At 37.0% G+C, this 25,871-nt stretch overlaps 1 protein-coding gene across 1 annotated transcript in view; it reads right to left on the reverse strand.

The window, feature by feature from the left end:
- Window positions 1–17,821: 17,821 nt before the first annotated feature.
- LOC132398909 (docking protein 5-like) overlaps window positions 17,822–25,871 on the reverse strand; it is a 492,926-nt gene continuing 484,876 nt past the window's right edge. The window contains exon 8 of the mRNA XM_059978743.1: window positions 17,822–17,938. Within this exon, the coding sequence (XP_059834726.1) occupies window positions 17,874–17,938 (65 nt within the window). The 3' untranslated portion in view covers window positions 17,822–17,873. The remainder of the gene's footprint in view (window positions 17,939–25,871) is intronic.

The following is a 25,871-nucleotide window of genomic DNA, read 5'->3' on the forward strand; positions in this document are numbered from 1 at the left end:
TTATGAATATGGTTTCAATTTCATAAATTCTTTGGCTTGAATAAGTTTATCTTATCAAGCTCCATTATATCTAACTTTTCTTTTCGACCCTCTTTTATGGATCATGCCTTTATATTATGGAAAACAAAAAGGTATAACATGTTTAAGTGATTTTTTTAGACAATGGTTTTATGTCCTTTGAACAACTATCTAATAAATATAATTTGCCAAAAAATCATTTTTTTAAGATACTTGCAAGTTAGAACTTTCTTGAATAATTAGTTACAGTTTTTTTCTGAAATTATGTCCAATGGACGTTACGGAAATTTTTTTAGCTCTGAATCCTTGCCAGAAGGGTTTAGTAGCCATCATTTATAATATGATCATGAAAATACAGCCAGAAGTATCAGAAAAAATTAAGGAATGGGAAAAAGAACTTCATTGTCTTATACCCACTGAGCAGTGGGAGAACATTTTACAATTAGTCAATTCTTCTTCTATTTGTGCTAAACATGCCTTAATACAATTTAAGGTTGTACATAGGGCTCATATGTCTAAGGATAAACTTGCTCGATTTTGTTCTTATGTTAATCCAACCTGTAACAGATGTCATTCTGAAGTTGCTTCATTGACCCACATGTTTTGGTCTTGCCCCTGCTTGCAAAATTATTGGAAAGATATTTTCGGTATTATTTCAAAATTTCTGAGTATTAAATTGCAACCGCATCCTATTACTGCAATTTTTGGTTTACCAATGGTGGATAATAGCTGTTCATCCCCCTCAGCTCGGTGGTTGATTGCATTTGTTACATTAATGGCTAGAAGATCTATCCTATTGAATTGGAAAGAAATTAATCCTCCAACCATATTTCAGTGGTTTTCTCAAACTATTTCTTATTTGAGTTTAGAAAAAATTAGAAGTGTTGTTTTTGACCCTTCAATTAAATTTGAAGAAACTTGGAAACCATTTATTCAACATTTTCATATGAGCTAAACTGACTTTTCTTAAACCTTACTTTTGTTAACCTTAATTATTTGGAGGTTATTATATATGGATTATCATCTATTTCTATTTATACTTTAACCTATTAATTACATATTCTCAAACCCTCTGTATCTATGTTTCTCTTATGTTTGTTTAAAATAAAAAGATAAAAGATTTAAATTAGAATCTCCTGAACTGTGACTTCTATTTATCATATCTATTTTTGTGTGATTTTATTCTTATAAAAATCAAACTTCAAATTTCAGACAATATATATCTTGTTCTATGTAGAACTCTTCAAACTGCCTTGTGTTTGAAAAGTGCTTTACAAATAAACTTGCTTGCTAATCACTTCTGAACAGTCAAGGGCCAGAGATCTCCAGAAGTCTGTGGGAATGTTCATTTCTTTTAGGATACTTTAAGAATAGTTGAATCTTTTCCTCTGCTGCCTGTTAACTTCTAGTCCTGATGAGGCTCAGACTGATGAGTTTGTTTCTGGAATCTGTTTTTGAACATGTGAATGATGTTATCGGCTCAATAGTACTGACTGAGTGTAACTAGAGCCCCAGATCTGAAGACGTTGACCTAGGACCAAACTCTCATTTTAGTTCACTTGCTCATCCAATGAGTTTGGAGGAGTTTGTGGGTGTTATTTTTTTCCTCAGTGCCATTCAGTATTTGCTGAGAGTATTAGTGAACAGTAGGCAGACAGAGTATCAATTTAAATCACAGCAACTAAAGCCATGAGAGTCTACAGCAAAAAATCTCAGATAGGTTTGTATTAATCACCCCCATGTTACAAACATAAAATCTTTGAACTGTTTGCTTAGATATTCTGGTCATTTCTGTTTATTCATTGCAGAAGCAACTCAAGTCATGGGTTTTCAAACTATATTTTGACAAAGGCAACTGTTTTAATGAAGGATGGAGATATCTGCTCTTCTATAAAATATGCTTTGCAATTACCAATGAAGAAAATTTGTTACATTTTCAATGAGATTGCAGAATTCCTCCAGATTGATTACTGTGTTTCTTGAATGTTAATACAGTAATTGAATCGCAAACAGCATTGGATTTTAAACCATAGTAAAGACTTAACAGGGATTTATTTCAATGTATATTCATAGAAAACAGCTCAAATGTTGGGTCCTTTCTCACAGGTGTTTAAAAAATTTATTAGTCAGCATAAATGTAAAGTGAGTACTCTACAGAGCCAATCAATTAGCAGCAATCTCTTGTGATTGACAGCTCCCAATGGTAATGACAACACTTAATATGGCAACATAATTTGAATCCTCCTGATTCTACCAAATGAACAACCACAGTGGAAGCTATCAATAATCCACTCTTATCTAGACTTTTTAGTTTAAGTAACTAATACAAGAGTATATTGGTGAAACACCCCTATTACATCACTGTCCTTTACGCAGTCTAATCAGGATCCAGGGTTTAACATCTTAAAGTAGACGTCATAATTGTCAGTGCTTGACATGCTTCAACAAACAGTTGTTCATGTTCAATTCGCTCCCTTTCAGGTTGCTGAATGAATTGGATGGAACCATAAAAGTTATAATATTCTTCATATCTTGAGTTTGTTGCCCATTTCAAAATAACCCATTTAATTAATACTTTTAGCTGGATAACCTCATCTTTAACTTGTGCTGTCCACAACATTGTATCTATTGATTGTCTGTGTTGTCATGTGAAATACATAATAAGGATAAGAAGAATCTTGAATGTAAGATTTCAATGAAAAGGAAGAGAATAACAAAACATTATTGAAATATAAATGTCGTGCAAGTGTCTTTAAAAATGTGCATTTGACATACAGTATAATACAAAGACCAAAACTCCCTCAGAAATCTATTTATCTAAGGTATCAAGTGGTCACCATAGGGTGCCATTCTATTTCAAATTCATTTCACACACCAAACATCAAAACACACCAAATACAAAGCTTTCTTTAAAAATAGATCTATAATACTGAAATCAGACAAAGTTAAAGTAGATCTTTTTCATAAACAGTAGTTGTATTTTTTTCTCATGACAATTTTTATGTGAAATATAGAATGTGTTTATTTGTTATCTCTATGGTGTATTATCTATACCATTGCATTGTAAGTGGTGCTAACAAAGGAAACAGTTGTATGTTTCATTATACCTGTCGGGGTTAACTTACACTGAGTGGCTTACCAGGGAAGAATGTTAAGCAAGTAATATCAAAATACCTTTATCATTCCTTTGCAGCACTTCTCCAATATAAAATACTCAACATGTCCTTATTGGGGTTCATTAAGTGTCCAAATAATTAGCATTTTGTGAGATTTTCGAAAAGCAATTTCTCTACAGCTCATTTGGTAAATTTGCTGATGAACTCTCTCGGTCATGAAAGTCCCAAGCACAAACATTGCCAACCACAATAGCAAAATGTGGAAAGATATTGTAATTGACTCCAGTTAGATAGGATGCCCATACTGTTTCCTGAGGCCCTGTAGTTGGCATTCAGCCAACTACATACTAGAATTTTTAAAAACTCACAAATAATTGAAGTGTATGTATTAATCTCTGTTTTGAACTCAGGTTCCATCCCACTGTTTTTTCACTGCATATATGCAGTTTGCAAACAAAGCTAGACTTGGCTGCAGAATCAGCAGACAGAGAAATTAGGCTCCTTTGCTTGAAGAGCCTACTTATTTGCTGCATCACACATCTAGCCTATGCATTTAAGGATTTTAATGAATTCTATTGGTTTCTTTGCGGATGCTTGTAAGAGACAAATCTCAAAGTTGTATAAAGTGTATATATATATTGATAAGTGTGCTTTGAACTTTTGAGGCACCTTGCAGCCTGTCGTTTATTCACCAATGGTGTCGTTATCCCATTTTTCCCCCACTCAGCACATTGCAGTTGATCCTTTCTCTCCCCTTCGCACTCCTCCCATAATCAAAGTATTTTCCTCTCCAAATTTACTAGTGTTGTGGGTCTCCAGCAGCAGACTTGTGTCACTGTTTTTTCAGCCTGTCAGCTTGTTGAGAGGCTGATTAGTAAGCAGGAAAGAGAGCTAACAAAGCCATCTTGTTAAATGTGACAAAACTTCTGCTTTTCTGCCCTTGCAGTACAATCAGCTGCTTCCAACCTCCCTTTCTTCAATGTGAAGCGCTACAGGAAGCTACCCCTGCCCTACACCCAACCCAACATGTCAATATTATTCAGATTGTCTGAAAAAAGGATTTCCAGAAAATCAAGATTAATCAAAATAATGTCAGCTTTCTACATATATACCATCAATCTTAGTAGCTATGTATGGCTAAAAATGGCATCTACTCTGACCTTGATAAAAGCATGGCACATATCGGAGGGAGGGATGACAACATGTACCTCCCTGGCAAATTCAATGCCAGGATCAGAAGAAAACACAAACCTTGAAAGACTTTATAGACAAGCTGGAATCCTTTAGTGGAATCCTCCTCTTGATAAAAAGCTTCAAACATGATCTTGTCATGATGATCACATATTTTTGTAAACAGCCCCTTGTAATGATATATCTGATCCAAATATTACCGGAGCAGGAGACTTCAAAGATGTGCATGTCCATGCATCATGGCAAGTACTTATGATCACTGTTTAATCTGCTCTCCATCAGCCTGTCTCCAAATCCGCAACACCAAAAGAAAATCAGTGCTGAAGTTCTGAAGGACCTAACAGTCAGGGATTTTCTCAGAAAACCAGTCAATTTCAAACCAAAGGGAGCTGGAGAATGCCCATAACATCTGGACTGGCCTGATGTTCATTTAAATAAGACCATTAGATACAAGAGCTGAATTAGGCCATTTAACACATCAAGTCTGCTCCAGCATTTCATCATGGTTGATCCATTTTTTCCCCTCAGCCGCAGTCTCCTGCCTTTACCCCATATCCCTTCATGACCTGACCAATCAAGAAAATATCAAACTCTGAGTTAAATATACATAAACAGTTGGCCTCCACAACCACCTATGGCAACAAATTCCACAGATCCACCACTCTGGCTAAAGAAATACCTGTACCTTCTCCCCAACATAGGAAACATCATCTTGACATCCTCTTTATCAAGTCCTTTCACCATTCATTAGGTTTCAATGTCAGCCCTCATTCTTCTGATTTCTAGTGAATGCAGGCCCAGAGCCATTACATGCTTTTCATATGTAAAGTCATTCAATCTTGGAATCATTTTTGTGAACCTCCTTTGAACCCATTCCAATTTCAACACATCCTTTCTAAGGGGCCCAAAACTGCTCACAATACACCAAGTGAGGCCTCACCAGTGCTTTATAAAGCCTCAACATGACATTTTTGCTTTTATATTCAAGTCCTCTTGAAATTAATGCTAACATCACATTTGCCTTTCTCACCACAGACTTAACCTGCAAATTAACTTTTAGTGAATACTGCACAAGGACTCCCAAGTCTCTTTCTTTACTCCTCAGATTTTTGAATTTTCTGTTTAGAAAATAGTTCGGTTACGATAGTGCTATCAAACAGTGCATCAGTTTGCTGATAGTTAAAAAGATAAGAAAAACAACTAAAAATAGCTTTTCCAAGGTAATTTGTGTTAAATTATCACTGCAAACAGGTGATGAGTGAAGGGGTGAGTGATAACAAGTGCCTTCAGGGGATGAGCCAAGATGATCTGTTGCAGAGTCATTGCAGATGTAGTTCCGATGCACATATGACTGGCCCGAGTGTGAGGTTGGATTGCTGTGGCTGCTGAAAAGAGAACTCAGGCCTCAGTCAGAGGAGATTCAGTGCCCATACAAATGGCCAGGGTGCAAGCTTGGATCGTTCTGGGCGCTAAGCTGATTTGAAGAGTTTAAGAGACGCTTCAAGTTGGCAAAGAAATCTGATCCCAGAACAGGTCACTGGGCAGCATGGTCTAGCCCCAGTTTTGCTGCAGATGGATCCTAATGTGAGGTATGATAAGCTGTTTAGACAATTTAAACACTGGCCCAGATCAGAGGCAAGAGCCGATTTTGCACACTCTCCAAGAAGGTCATTCCACTCTTCAGAGCACTGGAGATTTTCGCTGTCCACTGTTAGTGCAATTTAAATGCTGGCCCCCAGGTAGAATGAAAAGACAAGATGTCAGGATCTGGGACAAGAATAGATTTTGCTTGTTCTCTATGATGGTCTCTTCATAGTGTTGAGGCTATGAAGATGACCCCGCTGCTATGTGCCATGCCTGCTAATACGATAAACTAATTAGCAAGGCTTTGGGCCTACTCCGGGTTGCACTGGGGTTCAGATCTGAGGACTCCCTTTTCCTTTGGAATGTTTTCACTTCTATTGTTTGCATGGTGTGTATTTTTTCCTTTCTCTTGCACATTGAGTGTTGGTCTTTTATTTTTTATTCTTTTTTTCTCTAATTGGGTTCTTTTGGGTTTCTTGCTTTGTGGCTACCTATGAACAAGCACATTTCAAAGTTGTTAAGTTTATACATACCTTGATAATAAACTTAAATTTTTAATTTACCCTTTCATTTATTCCACCAAAGTGCATGACCCTACACCTCCTGACACTCTATTCTATCTATCACTCCTTTGCCCATACTCATAATTCGTCAAAGATCTTATGTAGCCTCATAACTAACTGCCCCAGGCTTCATATCATCAGCAAACTTTGCTACAAAGCCATAAATTCCATCCTCCAAATCATTGACATATAACGCAAAAAGAAACAGTCCCAACACAGACCCCTGTGGAACAACACTCATTACCAGCAGCCAACTAGAAAGGTCTCCCTTTATTCCCACACTTTGCCTGCTGCCAATCAGCTACTGCTTTATCCATACTATTATCTTCCCTTTGATACCATGGATTCTTAACTTGTTAAGCAGCCTCATGTGGGGCACTAGGTCAAAGGCTTTCTAAAAGTCCAAGTACACATCATCATCCAATTCTCCTTTATCTATTCTGCTTGTTATTTATTCAAAGAATTCCAACAAATTTGTCAGGCAAGATTTTCCTTTGAGGAAACCGTGTTGATTACAGCCTATCTTATCATGTGTCTTCAAATACCATGAAGACCTCATCCTTTCATCCTTAGTAATTGACTCTAACATCTTCCCAACCGCTGAGGTCAGAGAGGCCTATAATTTCCTTTTTTCTGCCTCTCTCCTTTCATGGAGTGACATTTGCAATTTCCAGTATTCCAGAACATTCCAGAATCTTGTGATTCTTGAAAGATCATTGCTAATTCCTCCACAATCTCTTCAGCCACTTCTTTTAGAACCCTGTGGTTCTAATCTGATCCAGCTAATTTACCTACCTTCATACCTTTCAGTTTCCCAGCACATTCTTCTTAGTAATGGCAACATCACTCACTTCTGTCACTTGGCACTCTGGAACTTCCAGCATACTGCTAGTGTTTTCCACAGTGACTGAAGTAAAATACTTATTCAGTTCTGTTGCCATTTCCTTGTCCCCCATTACTACCTCTCCAGCATAATTTTCCAATGGTTCAATATCCACTTTGCCTTTCTTTTATGCTTTATGTTTCAGAATATACATTTGGTATCCTCTTTAATATTATTAGCTATCTTACTTTTGTATTCCACCTTTGCCTTCTTAATTACTTTTTTTTTAAGAAAGTTTCCTTTTGTTGGTTTTTTAAAGCATTTCAATCTTCTAACTTGCCACTTATTGTTGCTCTATTATATATCCTCTCTTTGGCTTTTATTTTGGCTTTGATTTTTCTTGTTAGCCATGGTTTTGTCATCTTTCCTTTAGAACACTTCTTCCGCTATGGGATGTATATATCCTGTGCCTTCCAAAACGCTTCCAGAAATTCCAACCATTGCCATCATCTCTGCCGATGTTCTTTTCTAAATAGTGTCAGTGAAGAAATTCTTGGATTCTCCATCAAAGATAGCAAAGTCTGGTTTTGTAAGAGCTAGGAATTTGGAAAACCCAGAATAATCTTAAATCCAGAAATTTGAAAACCCCACCATGACTCAAGTGGAAAGAAATTTGTACTATGAGTAATATTCAACAGGAAAAAAAATGCGACCGAGAAAACAGATGGTGGGAGATCCAGAAACTTGTCAATAATTATGACCTGTTCACTGCTTTCAAAGCCATCTACAGGGCCTAACATCCCACTGAAAACCACAAGCAGAGAAGGGGTTATTGATGATAGGAAGCAGAATGTATCCTCTGAAAGGAATGCTATGGACAAGAACTCATCTGAGACTCAATCCTTGACTCCAATGTCCTGGGCTCCTTCGCAGCACACACCTGCCTGATAACCCTCACCTTTATTCCAAAGCAACAGGAAGTGGAAAGGCTGTACGTTAACTGCTTTTCTTTGCATCTCATTTCCAAAGGAGAAGTGCAAATTAATGCTGTAATTCCCAGAGGTAACCATGACTACTTAATTGACTATAAATCTCCTTGGATCATCCCAGTGTACCAAAGGGCAATATATAAATGCAGATTCATTCATTCTAAGTGTGTTTTAGCCATGATGTATAATGAAGACCTGACATTAGATCAGAATGGTAGGTATAAAACATTCAGATTCTGCACAAGGGATTCTTCTGACCCTTTGGTGTTTTACAATGACTACAAGGCAGTGACAGATAAGAATGTGACAGCAGAGAGAAATTATTTTGTGTGGAATCAGGAAAGTGAGAGCCCTGGGCTCTGGGAGTGGTGGAGAAAGTTTACATGGACCGTGTGGAACACACCTACTGAAAAAAAGTCTCTCAAAGACTAAGCTGGATCTATAACTAATATATATATACACACATACACACACATATATATATAAAATATATACACACGCACACCTATTTAATTAAGCAATGCCTTGAAATTCTTGGTGTCAAAAATTGAAAGCACAGTTGGATTCTCTCTCCATCTTTCTTTCTGCAACATAACAACCATTCTCTGAACTGCATAAATCCAAATTTTAGTGCATCTTCAATTAATCAGTTTTCTGATTTAAAATTTTAAACACTAGTCTATTTAAAGTAACTCTTTGCTTTCGAATACAGTGCTGCCAGAATGTTCACCTGAATTGAAAAAAAACATGACCAGTACCCAGAGCTTCTCATGTATGTACAAATATCAGTAACTATATTTTCAGATATATCAGTAAAGCACAACTTACATTTTCATTCCTGTTCTTTGTGGAAGAGGAATCTGATAATAACAGAGGAATAATTTAGCCCTCAGAAAATATTATTGTTATAAAAATGTTTAAGTTCTCACTACCTTTAAATAACAGTAGATTTTCTGTTTGGGTACGTAAAACAGAGCACAGGTGTTAATTATACCCTTTGCTTTAATGGCATTCAGTCTCAGACTATCTCCCCACCTTTAGCTAAATACAGTATCTCCATAAGAAAGCTTTTTGTCTCAAGAATATGAAAATATTTTATTCAACTTTGAAGGTACTTTCAAGTGTAAATTAGTGGAACAGATACTTCAAGAAAATGCACTTGTTAAAGAGATTCACGTTGCTGGCTCCACATCAGGCTGTCCATCACTAAAAGTGCCTAGAAGTACACACCCCCTTGGAAGTTTTCATGTTTTATTGTTTTACAACATTGAATTACAGTGGATTTAATTTGGCTTTTTTTGACACTGATCAAGAGAAAAAGACTCTTTCATGTCAAGTAAAAACAGATGTCAACAAAGTGATCTAAATCCATCACAAGTAAATAATTGAACTCATAAGTATTCACCCCTTCAAGTCAGTATTTAGTAGAACACAAAAATACAACTGCAGGTGCTGTGGATCAAAGAAAGTATTTAGTAGATGCACCTTTGGTAGCAACTACAGTCTTGGGTCTGTGTGGATAAGCCTCTTATCAGCTTTGCAAATCTGGATACAGCAACTTTTCCCCATTCTTCTTTACTAAACCACTCAATCTCTGTTAGATTGCATGGGAATCATGAATGAACAGCCCTTTTCACATTCAGCCACAAATTCTCAATTGTATTGAGGTCTGAACTCTGACTTGGCCACTCCAGGACATTAACTTTGTTGTTGTTAAGCCATTCCTGTGTAGCTTTGGCCTTATGTTTTGGGTAATTGTCTTGCTGGAAAACACATCTTCTCCCAAGTCCCCATTCTCTTGCAGACTGCCTCAGGTTTTCCTCCAGGATTTCCCTGTATTTTGTTGCATTCATTTTACCCTCTACCCTCAGAAGCCTTCCAGGTTCTGCTGCAGTGAAACATTCCCATGGCATGATATAACACCACCTTGTTCATGATAGGGATACTGTGTTTTTGATGATGTGCTTGGCTTTGATTGGCTTATACCAAACATAGCATTTAGTCTGATGGCTAAAATTTCAATTTTGGTTTCATCAGACTATAGAACCTTATTCCAGCTGATTTCAAAGTATCCCCGCCTACCTTCTAGCAAACTCCAGCTGAGATTTCATGTGAGCTTTTTTCCAACAGTAGCTTTCACTTTGCCACTCTCCCATAAAGCTGCAAGTGGTGAAACACCCAGACAACAATTGTTGCATGCAATCAATTGAAACACCTTAACTGCACACCAGTGATCTTCATTTAACTAATTATGTGACTTCTAAAGCCAACTGGCTGAACCAGTGTCATATAAAAGGGGGTGAATAGTTATAGCAGTCAATTATTTTGTGCTTTATATTCAAATTCATTTATATCACTTTGTAGAGATCTGTTTTCACTTGACAGGAAAGAGTCTTTTTTTGTTGATCAGTGTTAAAAAAGCCATATTAAATCCACTGTGATTGAATGTTGTAAAATAATAAACTTTCAAGGGGGTGATTTTTTTTTATAGGTATAGTGCATTTAGGTTAACTCTTCAGGTAAAATTTTGCTGTTTGTGGGACAAATTGTTAATCATAAACCTCAAATTTGTATGGAAGCTGTGTTTATTATATAAAAATAATATTAATTGTTCATTTGGAACATCTTATAGAGAAAAGTAATTATAATTTTACAAGCCATACTATGAGTAATTTTATTTAATTATTTTTTATAAGTTTTATTTAGAGGTAAAGCACAGAACAGACCCTTCCAAACCAATGAGCTGAGCCATGAGCAAGCCATCTATTTAACCCCAGCCTAATCACAGGACAATTTAAAACGACCAATTAACCTTCTGACTGGAACATCTTTGTACTGTGGGAGGAAACTGGAGCATCCAGAGGAAACCTAGACAGTCATGGGGAGAACGTACAAACTCCTTACAGACTGTGCTGAAACTTAACTCCGGACTCAGATGTCCTAAGCTGTAATAGCATCCCATTAACCACTATGCTATTGTGGCACAGAGGTTTTCATGAATTAATTTTGTAAGTTTGATTTTTTTTCCACCTGTTCTATTTATTTTATTATTTAGGATTGATGATCATTTTATGCTTTTAGCTTTTACTGCCAGTACAGCAAACATCTAGTTAACTTATTATAATTAGACTTGTAATGTGAAAGCAAAATTTAAAAAGCCAATGCAAGTACCCTGATGAATAATACACAATTCACACAAGACACAGGAAGTGTGCTGCTTGGAGTCTGAAAGACAGGATGTAGTGCCTAGAATTTGCTGCTTATAACTACAGGCAAATTTCCCAGAACACTGCTTATGATGAGTTAGTGATTATGCTGTCACCATGCAAGGAGGCACTCATCTTCAACAAACTAATCTAGAAGCAACTTGCCAAAAATGTGTGCCAGAGAACATGAAGCATTTACTACTTTCATAAGCTGCTGAAAGACTTTTTACTCTAAGTAGATTAGTAATATCATCAATATTTAAGTATATGTCTAGCTTAAAAAATATCTTGCTGCCTGTTTTATGCTATGACATTTCAATAACAAATATGTAAAATATGGCTAAATTATTGTTTTTCCTCTGTTTCATATTATAATAACTATTATTAAATTGTCCGAAAGAGCACTGCATAGTCCCCATGTTGTAATATAAATGCAGACTTTCCTCTCAATCCTGCAAGAGCACCACAACCTTGTCATAGGATTTGGAGACTTGCGTGCATCAATGTCCTAGAGAGCTAGGTTGGCTGGAAACAAGGCCTTGGGCTTTGGCTTTTGGTAGGAACACCCATACCAGACAGATTAAAGGGTAAAAGCCAGACTAAGAGTGATCCACTGGACATCCAGGTTTGGGTGTTCAGCTTGGGGCTAACAACACTGTCTAGTAAAAAAATATTGTTCCAGAAACAGCAGTGAAGAATCCTTCTATGTCTACATGTGACAGTAATGAGCAATAAGCAATAATTCCTCTCAATATTAAATGCTTAATATTACACTGAGAGATCAGTAATATCAAAATATTTATTCATACCCTCTCCAAATTTGAAAATGATACAGTCATTATAGAAATTGCTTCTTTTAATCTTGGAACAAGTTTGTGAACAACTCGACAAAGTCTGTGACAACTTATAATTGATTTCACAATTTAAGGATTCCATTTTGAAATGTATTATTGTTAAGCATTTCATATGCTACACATTTAACTGATTTTCAACAAGGCCCTGAATGTAACAGACTAGATTATATCTTGGAGGAAATTTACCTCGGGGAAATTAAATTTTATTCCAAATCAGGGGTTCCCAAACTTTTTAATGCCATGCACTCCAACCATTACATGAGGGGTCCATGGTTCCCAGGTTGGGAACCCCTAATCTAAGTACTAAGTAATCAGTTTGATTTTACAACTCAAAATTACTTCCCTTGGGTATAGACTAGAGGTGAATTTATCCTTAATAGCATTTAATTGAGAGGCAATGAACTTAAAACATTCATAAAGTCCTTTAATCTCATGATCAGCTGTAATACATAATAAATACTATCTGCATTGTAGTATAATACCTGGTTAGCTTGAGTATTTTCAGTTGAGTATTTTGAGTGCTCATCTGGAAATCTAGCAAGCATTAACTTGAGATCAGAACATTTTTAAAGGCGTTATTATGAAGATTTATATTATCTTTTGAACCCTGTTTTCTGTTTAAATAATTAAATTACTATGTGAAAAATAATCTCTAGGAATTATTAACAATGCATTACAGGTCAACTACCTCAAACCTGGTAGTCAGTAATCTGGTTTGGACATAATTTTTGCCAGCCTAATTTCAAATTTCCTGCGTTGCTATGCCAACCTGTTGCCACTGTTTTGAAGGTGACATTAGCAAAATCAGCCGTTGGTATGGTCTTTAAAAGAAGAAAAGCATTCTTCTGTGTTATTCTATATTTATTTTTATAATCTGTGCTGATCTAGCACTTAGCTAAGTGGCAATAACCAACTTTCTGATGTAAGTAAATACAGATACTTCCTATGAAATTTTCCCTGTAAAGTACTTCAATAAATTTAGCTTTTTTTATTGTTGTTTCTTTTTCTTTTTTTCTACAACTTGAACTATTTGCAGAGTACTTTAAAGGTAGAGTGAAGTGATCATCACATGAGTCAGAGGTGTCTAATAATCTAATCCTAACCTAACCACCTGTGATACAGCAAAATCATTAATCCAGCACTGTGCAGGTCCCAGTCATTCCAAATTTGTGGTGGTTAATCTGTACTAGTAATCATTGAAGTGGTTTCAGATTGAACAAAAGGTGGGTGGAAAAGTTAGTGATAATTTGAAAAAAATCATTGAACTGCATTGACACAAGAAAACTAAAAATAGTTTCAATTATTTCATCTATGGACAAGAGCTTCATTTCAATGGCAAGCATGATTTCAAAGTACAGTGTCTGTCACTGACCTATTTCTTTTTATCTGATATGGTTTGGACAATGATGTGTCAATGATTTTGATTGATCCAGGTACAGCACTCGATGCAGGAGATCATTGTTCTTTCTCCAGATAGCATAATCTGCGGCCCAAAGCATCCTGGGAAGTCATGTAAATTCTGCTCCGCCCAATGAGAGTAGTGAAATAAACCACTCATTTACCATTAGCAAGATCCCACCAATCATTACTCCTTTAGGGTGTTCTATATCAGAAGTTTTTTTGAACAACTAGTGTGTTCCTCTTTTAAAATTAATTTGCACGGAAGATATGGTAGATGTCAAAATTAAAAATTTTTGAATCTAGTTCAAAATCTGAATTATCAACACATCATATAACACTTTTAGGGTGTTAATTTTTAAATATGTTGTACTCTAGAGCTTGCAGATCTTAACAACTAATTATTAAATTGATGGTTTTGGCATGCCAATCCTAAAACCAGTTGAATGTTCTTACAAGCTTTCTCTCTGAATTTTAACTCACTGTTCATTTCTATTTCTGTTAGATAAATATTTATATCACTTATCTTTGAATCCATGTACTGTGCTCAAGAGACTGCAGCCACAAACTCTTTGAAGTCTCCAAGGCATAGGTTCTGTTACTGCAGAGTAATCTGTCATTGACAGAAATCAACATCAAGCTTGCGGATGAGTCCACTTAACAATGAGTTCAGATCATGCATGGACAGGTGAAGAATATGAATGCCTTTCTCAGCAAAAGTAGAATCAATCTTCAAGTAATATTGACAGATGAATACGTAAGGAAGAAATTGTAGGAATAAAAATAGAAAAAAACACTGAAGTTATGAGGACACAATGATCTAGCAAGGACATTCATTTGCAAAAATAAAAATGGTAGAGAAACTGAGCAACTGATGCATCTTTTCTGGAGCTGTATTACTTTTGTCCCAATCATGACAATCAAAGGTGGAAGGGCTTAGTTTGCTTCCTGCACAAATCAATGTCTTCATTGACGACAATTCAGTGAATAACCAAACGGGTAAAAATCTGAACCAAATACTCTTCATCCTTGAAGAGTGAAGCAAATATGGGGGCTGTCACTTCAAATCATTCACATCATGTGTTGCTTCTATAGAGTATGACTGCAAGCTAGAAGTATTGGACATGTGTTGTCCCACATACATGAATGAAAGACCATCTTAAACTATTCCGTTCAATGAGGACGATGGCCAAGGAAACTGCTGTCAAACATTTTACAATAATCACAACTGATGGGATCTTTTTAAGATGCAAATTTTTCTTTACTAGTTACATTTTTTATTGCGTGTTTATTAGAGAGGGAAGCTACTTTCAGAGACATAGTTATAAAGTAAAATTGAATGAAAACAAGTCCTTTGACTCAACTCAACCAAACCAGCCAAAAAGCCCAGCTAAGCTATTCTTATTTGCCCATGTTTGGCCTATAATCCTTTCTTACCAATGTACGTACCTATATTTCTGTTAAATGTGGTTATTATACCTCAACCTGCCTCAAGTACATTCTCAGCTAGACCATTCCATATAAGTTTCTTCTCACATTCCATTTTCATCTTAAATGTATGCCTGGTCATTTATGGTTCCTTTTCTCAGGAGAAAAGGTATGTGTATTCAAGCTGTCTGTGATCCTCATAGTGTTATGTACCTTCAAAAGATCACCCCATGGTCTCTAACACTAAAGAAATAAAGACCTATTATTCCCAACCACTCCTTATTGTTCAGTCCCTCAAGTCATAGCAACATTACCATAAATCTTATGAATTCAGCGTAGGTTAAAAGTTCAGAACAACATCATGCTGTGTCATGTTCTATGTTATGTCTTCTATATTTATATAGCATTCTTTTCAGCTTATAATTGACTTTGACAATTTATGCAGAATATTTAATTGAGGTCTAAAGCTAATATTACCTCCCATAACTAGTCTAGATGATCCCTGTTCTGATGAGTGATCATTAAGGGAGAGCTCATTTGGAAGAAAATGACAGGATTGGTCATTACATCTATCCAATATCAATTCTTCTCTGACTATTGAGTAGGATAGATCTCATTCTAGAAATCTCAACTCTTAAGAGAGCCTTAAATGTCATTTGAGCCATAAATCAAATTAAAAGAAGAATGGATAGAACTTTTTCCCTGATCAATTGTACTTCACATACCTAGTCATATCATTGCATTTTACTACTTCTGAAACTCATACCAACAATAGAATTAACTTTGTAGAAAGTACGTACTGTATCGACATGGCCATTCAGCACTTCCATCTGCTGATTATATTCTGAAAGCTACTGTTGAGGCTAAAACATCAAGTGCTAAACAGGAAAGTACTAATCAGCTACTCTATAGACTGGGAAGATTCCAAATGATGACCAAAACATATACAGTCTCCTCCTGTAAGGATACTACAGGGTTATCCACTTTGGGATTATCAACTAGAAATTAAATTTCTACTTGCATTGAACTTTGAGCACTGATTTCAACAGAAAGAATTTGATTGAATGAGGTTAATAAATACACGGCCAGACCAACTGGAAATTAATAATGAAAAACTTTAAAACTAGAATGTATATAAAAGTTTGAAACCAGAATAATTTGTTCTTCATAAGGTTCATAAAATAATCCAGTGAAAATACGACCAAGATTATGAAGCTACTTGTCTGTTCACTTTAACCATATGAATACCACTGTACTATATATTTGTAAAGTGTCTAAGATATATAATTATAAATGAAATAATTAGCCAAAAACTACTATGTTGTGTAGCTTAAATGTTAGTAAGTGAAAACTTGTAATAATTATATAATTAATTCCACAGGGCATTGTATTCATTCAGCATTTTTAAAAATACAAAAATGAACTTATTCCATTTGCAGTTGCTGATCATTTTTAATTCTATTCACCTTTAGGACTTTGATATGTCACAGGAAAAATCTTGGGAAAAAAATATTCACATAAATTACCAAACCATATAGTAAAAAATGACTATCATCCAAACATTAAAATGGCCATTGTTTTCAGGTGCTATCTGATGTGTTGTGCATATCCAGAATATTCTCTTTGCAGATTTTGTTAGCTCAACAAACAATTACATTTGTTATACCTCTGATTTCTCCTCTTGCTCTTTTGGAAATAAATCCAGCGTTGTAGTGATTAATTATTCATGTACAGTTCGTAAATAGCAACAGTTCAGTTAGTCATCCTTTCAAAATGGCTGCAATCTTTAGACGTACTTTTACCCTTAATCTGGTGATAATACTTCAAATTACTGAGTCCACCTACAGCACACTCTTTTTCAACAAACACCCATGTCAAATGCCAGGTATTGACTGAAAACAAAAAAACCCTAAAAAATTGCATTGCAAAAGAATTTTCTTGTAATCACTAAAGGTTACGGTAACATTCCAAAAATATCCATTCACGTGTTTCTTCCCGTAATTTACAGACATCCCATTCACCTGATAAAGTCATGAACCTCAAGAATTACTTTTCTAAGTTCCCATTGCTGGATTGGTTATTGCATTGTGTTGCAAATAAAAGTAACATCAGTTTAGAAATGCCAGAACAAGTGTGCTGTATGATAGAGCATTTTGGTGCCCCCACGCAAATGTGAAAAAAAGCTCAGTAAAATCATACATTGCACTTTACTGAATTCTAAAATTGAGTTACTGAACAAAACTCTGCAGTCTTTTGTAATTAGCACCTAAGTAAACAAACACAGGTTCATACAATAGCTTGTCTTACTGATCATTAATTAAGAAAATTCAGATTTTTTGTTACTGAATTTGACATAGAACACCAGCATTTTCTTGAAACTGAGTGCTTAACAACAACAAAAAAATACTTTTGCTTTCTATGGTAAGAAATTATATTGTATATCCTGGAACATGAGCTAAAATCTGCTTTTGTAAAAGCAGCCTTTCCTTTCAGTACATATTTAGTTCAATTATTCAGCCTAGTTTAGTTACCCGGACTCTTGAAGAGGAAGTATGGATTTACAAAAGAAAAGATATTGCAAATATCATTCAAAACACCAATCCATTTTTCCTGGAAATCCTCCTGCTTGTTTTGTTGGGCATATTCAATGCCACAGTTTGGAGCAAAGCCACCAGAAAATGTTCCACCATTCGGAAGTTTTTGTCAATGCTGTGAGCTGTAACTGGGGATGGTTTCTGCACGTGGAATCCTCACTGGATAAGAGTCATCTGAATAAGAAAAAAAATGAAATATATCATTTTAAAAAGTACTTAGAATCATAAATAACAGCAACCAGAAGTTACACATTGAAATCTAACTTCTGTTAAAACTGATAGTCAAAAGAATATTTGACAGGTTAAAATGAGAATATTTGAAGTGCTTTTAACATGAATCATGATTTGCTTATTTGTTGCTGTTAGAAGAATAACTTTGGAAATTTGACATAAGTTCACATCATTGTTTTGTTACACCAATTAGAAATTTTCCCTCTGGATGTCCAATCAATTTTCAGGGATTGCCAAAATCTTTAATGGAGTATTGAAACCTCATATCCCCACTGCATCTCCATTTAAAAACTGATTTTTTTTTGTTGTTGGAATAAAGCATAACAGTGACCAGGCCATAATCTTATCATAAGATATTTTTCAATAAAAAATTATTTATAATTGGTTACAAAGACCCAACTGCACCGGCAAAAACATGATGAAGGTCATAAGACAGAAGGCATAGGAGCAGAATTTGATCATTCAAACCATCCAGTGCTCTTCCAGTCAATCATGAGTGACTTCTCAACCCCATTTCCCAACTTCTCATTGTAACCCTTTACACCCCTTTACTTATCAAGAACCTATCAAATCTTTGCATTAAGTATACCCAATGATTTGACTTCCACAGATTCACAACCACTGACTGGCTGAAGAAATTTCTCATCATCTCAGTTGTGAAATAATGTCCCTTTATGCTGAGCCTGTGACCTTAGATCAGAGACTCTCCTGCTAATGGAAGCCAATGAAATTATAACAGAACTCTTCAGTAGGTTGAACTGTGAAAACAGAGACAGAAACAGAGTTAATGTTTCAGATCAATGGCCATGTATCTGGAAGATTAGTTCTATTTCTCTCTGAGTTATTAGCTGACCTGCTGAGTAGATACAGCATTTTTCTTTTCCATTTCAGTTTCCAACATCTGCATTTTTTCTTCTGCTTTTAAGTCCATAATTAACATTGACACCATGAATCTTAGGGTTAAACTCTGCAATGCTCCTTGCAGATGTTCACCTCTGCCTCAAAAACATCAATAATTCAGAGATGTGGACTGCCGATTCAATACCTGATCCAAATCTCTTACTTGCACAACCCAAATGAGCCTCACATGGTAAAGTATTTAGAACAAAGAATATAAAGATCAACAGTACATTACAGGCCCTTTGGTCCACAATATTGTGTTGACCATGTAACCTACTCTAGAAACTGCCTAGAATTCCCTACCACGTATTTTTCTAAATTCCAAACTAAACTAAGAGTCTCTTAAAAGACCTTATTGTATTCACCTCTCCACTGTCACTGGCAGTGTATTCCACACACCCACAACTCTCTATACCTGTTAAGACCGATTTCTTCAGAAACTGCTGCAACAGCAAAAGATCACAATTGTCAGTTTGAAATTCTGGCACCATGTGTGCAACACTTGTACTCAAAGCTTCTGGGTAAGAGCAGGCTGATTCTAAGGGTTTCAGTGCTGTGCTACCTCTAGCACGAAAACTTCTGCTGAGAGAGCTTTCAAGATTGCGATGAGATTGGATATCAGATGCTGGAAAATTACAAATTCATTAAGTTTTTTCTGTCAGTCTTCGCTGTGGAATACACTAGCATAATGCAAGACATTTGAGAGTGTCAGGAGACAGAAGTGAGGGTAGTTGCTCTTAAGGAGAAGGTGTTTAGAAAGCTGAAAAGTCTGAAGGTAGATAAGGCACCTAGACAAGATGGACTACACCCCAGGGTTCTGAAAGAGATAACTGAAGAGATTGTGGAGGCATTAGTAGTGATTTGTCAAGAATCACTAAATTCTGGAATGGTTCTGGATAACTGGAAAATTGCAAATGTCACACTGGACTTTAACAAGGGAGGAAAAGAAAAGGCGAGACACTATTTTGCATTCTATTTTTAAGCTTGAAACTTCAGCATACTCATTGCATGTAGTAAGAAAGGCTGAAGTTAACATGATTTTCGTTTAAAAGGGAAAATCTTGCCTGATAAATATGTTGGAATTCTTTGAGTAAATTACAGGGAGGATAGCAAAGGAGTTGCAGTGGATGTTGTTTACTTGGACTTTCAGAAAGTCTTTAACAAGCTACTAAGCATGAGGCTGCTAAACAAGATGAGAGCCCATGGTACTCTAGGAAAGACATCAGATTGGATTGAAGATTAGCTGTTTGATAGGAGGTAAAGAGTGGGAATAAAGGGAGCCTTTTCAGGTTGGCTGCAGTAATTAATGGTTTTCTGCAGTGGTCAGATTTGGGTCCCTTTTCATGTTATATGTCAATGATCTGGATGACAGATGTCGTGGCTTTTTGGGAAAGTTTACTGGTGATATGAAGACAGGTGGAGTGCCAGGTGGAGAAGAGGAAACAGAGAGTCTGAAGAAGGACTTAGACAGATTGGTAGACTGGGAAGTGAATTAGAAGCTGGAATATAATGTAGGGAAGAGCACTTTGATAGAAAGAATAAAGCTGTAGACTTCTTTCTAAATGGGAGAAAATACAAAAATCAGGGGTACAAATGGACTTGGGAGTCTTTTAGCAGGATCCCCTGATTAACTTGCAAATTAAGTTGGAAGTAAGGAAAGCTAATGCAATGTTAGCATTCATTTTCTGAGGATGAAAATATAAAAGCAAAATGTAATGCTGAGGCTTTATGATGCATTGCTCAGACCACTTTTGGAGTGTTGTAAGCAGTTTTTAGCCCCATATCTAAGAAAAAATGTGTTGGAAATAGGGAGAGTCCAGGTGAGGTTTATGAGAAATATCCAGGAAATGAAAAGGTTAACAGAAGAGAAGTGCTTGATTGCTTTGGGCTTGTACTCAGAATCAGAATCAGATTCAGAATCAGGTTTATTATCACCGACATGTGACGTAAACTCACTGGAGTTTAGAAGAATGAGGGGGATCACACTGAAACCTATCAAATATTGAAAGGCCTAGATAGAGTGGATGTGGAGAGGGTGATTCTGATAATGAGAGAGTTTAGGACCAGGAAGCACAACCTCAGAATATAAGGATGTGCTTTTAGAACAAAGATCCAGTGGAATTTCTTTAGCCAGAGAACTGGGAATCTGTGGAATACATTGCCATGTACAGTATGGCTGTGGAGGCCAAGTCATTGGATATAGTTAAAGCAGAGATTGATAGGTTCTTGATTATAAGGGTGTCAAAGGTTATGGGAAGAAGGCAAGAGAATATAATAGAACAGAACTTTATTGTTATTGTTCAATGGATTTAAGAGGGAAAATAAATCTGTCATGATCAAATGGTGGTGCTGACACAATGAGGCAAATGATCTAATACTGCCCCTATACATTCTGGTCTTATGGTCTCAAATGACAATATTTATGGAAATTTCAAAGTATTCTTTGTAATTCTGTCACATCACATTTATTCTCAGAAAATGTGAAATATTTCACCGTGTGCTTTATTGAACAGGCTTCCTGCTCATTTAACTTATAAGACCATAAAACCATAAGATCACAAGATATTGGAGCGGACTTTAGACCATTTGGTCCATCAGCTTCACAGTTTCATTATGGCTGATCCAATGCTCCTGTCACCCCAATCTCCTCCCCTCTACCTGTATTCCTTCTTGGTCTGACCTATCAAGAATGTATCAACCTCTACCTTAAATATACGTAAAGACTGACATCCACAACAGTCTGAATTCCACAGATTCCCCACTCTTTGACTAAAGGAATTCCTCATCTCCATTCTAAAAGGATGTCCTTCTGAGGCTATCCTCTGGTCTTAGACCATAGGAAACATCCTCTCCACATCCACTTCATCAAGCCCTTTCAACATTCAATAGGTTTCAATGAGGTCATCCCTCATTCTTCTGAATTCAAGGGAATACAGGCCCAGAGCATCAAATGTTTTTAATATGACAATCCATTCAATTCTAGAATCGTTTTCGTGAACGTCCTTTGAACCCTCTCCAGTTTCAGTACACCCTTTCTAAGATAATGGGCCCAAGACTGCTCACAATACTCCAAGTGAGACCTCACTAGTGCTTTATAAAGTCTCAACATTATGTCCTTGCCTTTATATTCTCATCCACTTGAAATGAATGCTAACATGGCATTTAACTTCTCACCACAGACTCATCCTGCATGTTAACCTTTCAGCAATCCTGCACAAGGACTCTCAAGTCCCTTTGTGCCTCAGTTTATGTATTTTCTCTCTATTTAGTCAATAGTTAACCCTTTCATTTCTTCTACCACAGCGCATGACCATACACTTCTCAACACTGTAAGCCACCTGCCATTTCTTTGCCCATTCTCTTAATCTGTCTAAATCCTTCTGTAGCCATTCTACTTCCTCAAAATTGCCTGCCCCTCCACAGGTAATTCATATCATCTGCAAACTTTGCAACAACCCATCAATTCCATCATCCAAGTCATTGACACAGACATAAAAAGAAGCAGTCTCAACACAAAACCATATAGAACACCTCTATTTCACGACAGCCAACCAGAAAAGGCTCCCTTTATTCCCACTCTTTGCCTCCTGCCAATCAGCCACTGCTTTATCCATGCTAGAATCTTTCCTGTCATACTATGGACTCATAGTTTGTTAAGCAGCCACAAGTCACCTTGTCAAGGCCATCTGAAAATCTAAGTACAAAACATCAACCATTTCTCCTTTGTCTATCCTGTTTGTTATTTCCTCAAAGGATTCCAACAAATTTGTCAGCCAAGAATTTCCCTTGAGGCAACCATGCTGACTGAAGTGTACTTTGTCATGTCCCTCCAAGTACCTTGAGATCTTATCCTTAATAATTGTTTCCAACATCTTTCCAACCACTAAGATCAGACTAACTAACCTATAGTTTCCTTTCTTCTGTCTCTCTCACTTCTTGAAGAGAGGAGTGACATATGAATTTTTCAGTCTTGAATTTGAATTTGAATTGACTTTATTTCTTAAATCTTTCACATACATGAGGAGTAAAAATCTTTACTCCATCTAAATGTGCAATGTGCGATCATAATAATTTATAATAAATAGAACAGTCAATGCAACATAGAAATACACTCAAATCAGCATGAGTTAATCAGTCTGATGGCCTGGTGGAAGAAGCTGTCCCAGAGCCTGTTGGTCCTGGCTTTTATGCTGCGGTACTGTTTCCTGGATGGTGGCAGCTGGAATAGATTCTGGTTGGGGTGACTCATGTCCCCAATGATCCTATAGGTCCTTTTACATACCTGTCTTTGTAAATGTCCTGAATCATGGAAAGTTCACATCTGCAGATGTGCTGGGCTGTCCACACCACTCTCTGCAGAATCCTGCGATTAAGGGAGGTACAGTTCCCATCCCAGGCAGTGATGCAGACTGTCAGGATGCTCTCAATTGTCCCCCTGTAGAAAGTTCTTAGGCTTTGGAGGCCCATACCAAACTTCCTCAACTGTCTGAGGTGAAAGTGGCGCTGTTGTGCCTTTTTCACCACAGAGCTGATTTGTACAGACATGTGAGGTCCTCGGTGATGTGGATGCCGAGGAAATTAAAGCTGTTTACCCTCTGAACTGCAGATCCATTGAGGTCAGTAGGGGGTAATCCATCTCCATTCCTCCTGTAATCCACAACTAGCTTTGTTTTTGCAACATTGAGGGAGAGGTTGATTTCTTGACACCACTGTGTCAGAGAGATGACTTCTTCCCTGTAGGCCACCTCGTTATTTTTGAGATTAGGCCAATCAATGTAGCATCATCAGCAAATTTAATTAACAGATTAGAGCTGTGGATAGCAACACAGTCATAAGCATACAGGGAGTAAAGGAGTAGACTAAGGACATAGCCCTAAGGGGCTCTTGTATTGAGAGTCAGAGGGACAGAGGTGAGAGAGCCCACTCTTACTACCTGCTGGCGATCTGACAGGAAGTCCAGGATTCAGCTGCACATGACAGGGTCAAGGCCAAGGTCTCTGAGTTTCTTGTCAAGCCTGGTTGGAATTGTGGTGTTGAATGCTGAAGTATAGCCCAAGAACAGTATTCTCACATAAGCATCCTTCTTCTCCAGGTATGTAAGGACGGTATGTAAAGCAGTGGCTATTGCGTCATCTGTAGATCAGTTGTGTCAGTAGGTGAATAGTAGGGGATCCAGCTTGGGTCTTAGCAAGCTGTAGATGTAATCCTTGACCTGCCTCTCAAAGCATTTGCTTATTATTGAGGTGAGTGCGGCAGGAACTATTCTGGAACTGTTACAGAAACTAAAGATTTCTGAAGGATCATTACTAATGCCTCCAAAATCTTTTCGGCCACCTCTTTCAGTACGCTGGGATATACACAATCTGATCCAGGTGACTTATCTACTTTCAGACCTTTCAGTGTCCCAAGAACCCCCTCTCTAGTTATGATAACTTCACACACTTCATGAGTTCTGACACCTGAACCTTCTATCATATTGCTGGTGTCTTCCATAGAGAAGGCTGATGCAAAATACTTCTTCAGTTCATCTGTTATTTTGATTTCCCCCATTACTACAGAATCATTTTCCAGAATTCCAATATCCACTCTCACCTCTCATTTATGCATTATTTATCTGAAGAAACTTTTGGTATCCTCTTTAATATTATTGGCTAGCTTACTTTTGTAAATCCATCTTTACCTTCTTAATTACATATTAGTTGACCTGTTGGTTTTTAAAAGCTTTCCAATCCTCTAATTTCCCACTAATTTTTCTCCCTCCTCATCTCTTTGGCTTTAATGTTGGCTTCGACTTCTCTTGTAAGCCTTGGTTGTGTCATCTTTCCTTTAGAATAGTTCCTCTTTGGGATGTATATATCCTGTACCTTCCAAATTGCTTCCAGAAATTCCAGCAGTTGCTGCTCTGCTGCCATCCTTGGCAGCGTTCTTTTCTGATCAATTCTGTCCAACTCCTCACTCATGCCTCTGTAATTCCCTTTACTCGACTATAGTACTGAAACATCTGACTTTTGCCTCCCCTTCTCAAATTTCAGGGCAAATTTGGTTATAGTACCAAGTTCTGGATCATTGCACAACACCCAATCCAGAAACGTTGACCAGCTAGAGGGCAAAACCATAAGCTGTTCTAAAATACCATCTCACAGGCACTCTAGAAATTCCCCCTCCTGGAATCCAGCACCAGCCTGATTTTCCCAATCTATCTTCATCTCGCAGGTATATTATCATTGTCACATTGCCCTTTTGGCATGCATTTTCTTTCTTCTGTTATAATTTGTGGGCCACATCCTTACTATGGTTTGGGGGTCTGTATACAAATTCCATCAGGGTCTTTTTACTCTTGCAGTTCCTTAGCTCTATCCACAGTGATTTAACACTTTTTGACCCTATGTCAGTTCTTCTTAATGATTTGATTTTACTTGTTACCGACAGAGCTATCCCGCTCACTCTGCCTCCCTGCCTATCCTTTCGATACAGTGCGTGTCCTTAGACTTTAAGCTCTCAGCTATAATCTTTCAACTATGATTCACTGATACCTACACCATAACACCTGCCAATCTGCAGCTGTGCTGCAAGTTCATCTACTTTATTCCATACACTACATGCATTCAAATATAAAACAATCAGTCCTGTATTCACCCTTCTTGTTTTTGTCTGCCTTTTATTTTGCAACTCATCCCGTTGACTGCAATTTTCCCCTATTAACAGCCTCTCCTCACTACACATTACAGCGCTTTGCAAACCAACTATCGCATCTTCAGCAGCATTATCCACCTTTCCTGCAATACTTTCTGCATTGAAATATAGGCTTCTCAGGGCATTAGTCACACCATGCTCTACCTTTTCATTCCTAACTTTGTCTGAGGTTTTGCCAACATCTGCCTCCACAATCTCTCTACTAACTATTCTGGCACTCTGGTTCCACCTCCCTGCAACTCGAGTCTAAACCCCACTGCGCAGCACTAACAAACTTCCCCGC

The sequence above is a fragment of the Hypanus sabinus genome, chromosome 9 (genome assembly GCF_030144855.1).
Source record: "Hypanus sabinus isolate sHypSab1 chromosome 9, sHypSab1.hap1, whole genome shotgun sequence".
Classification (NCBI taxonomy): Eukaryota; Metazoa; Chordata; class Chondrichthyes; order Myliobatiformes; family Dasyatidae; genus Hypanus; species Hypanus sabinus.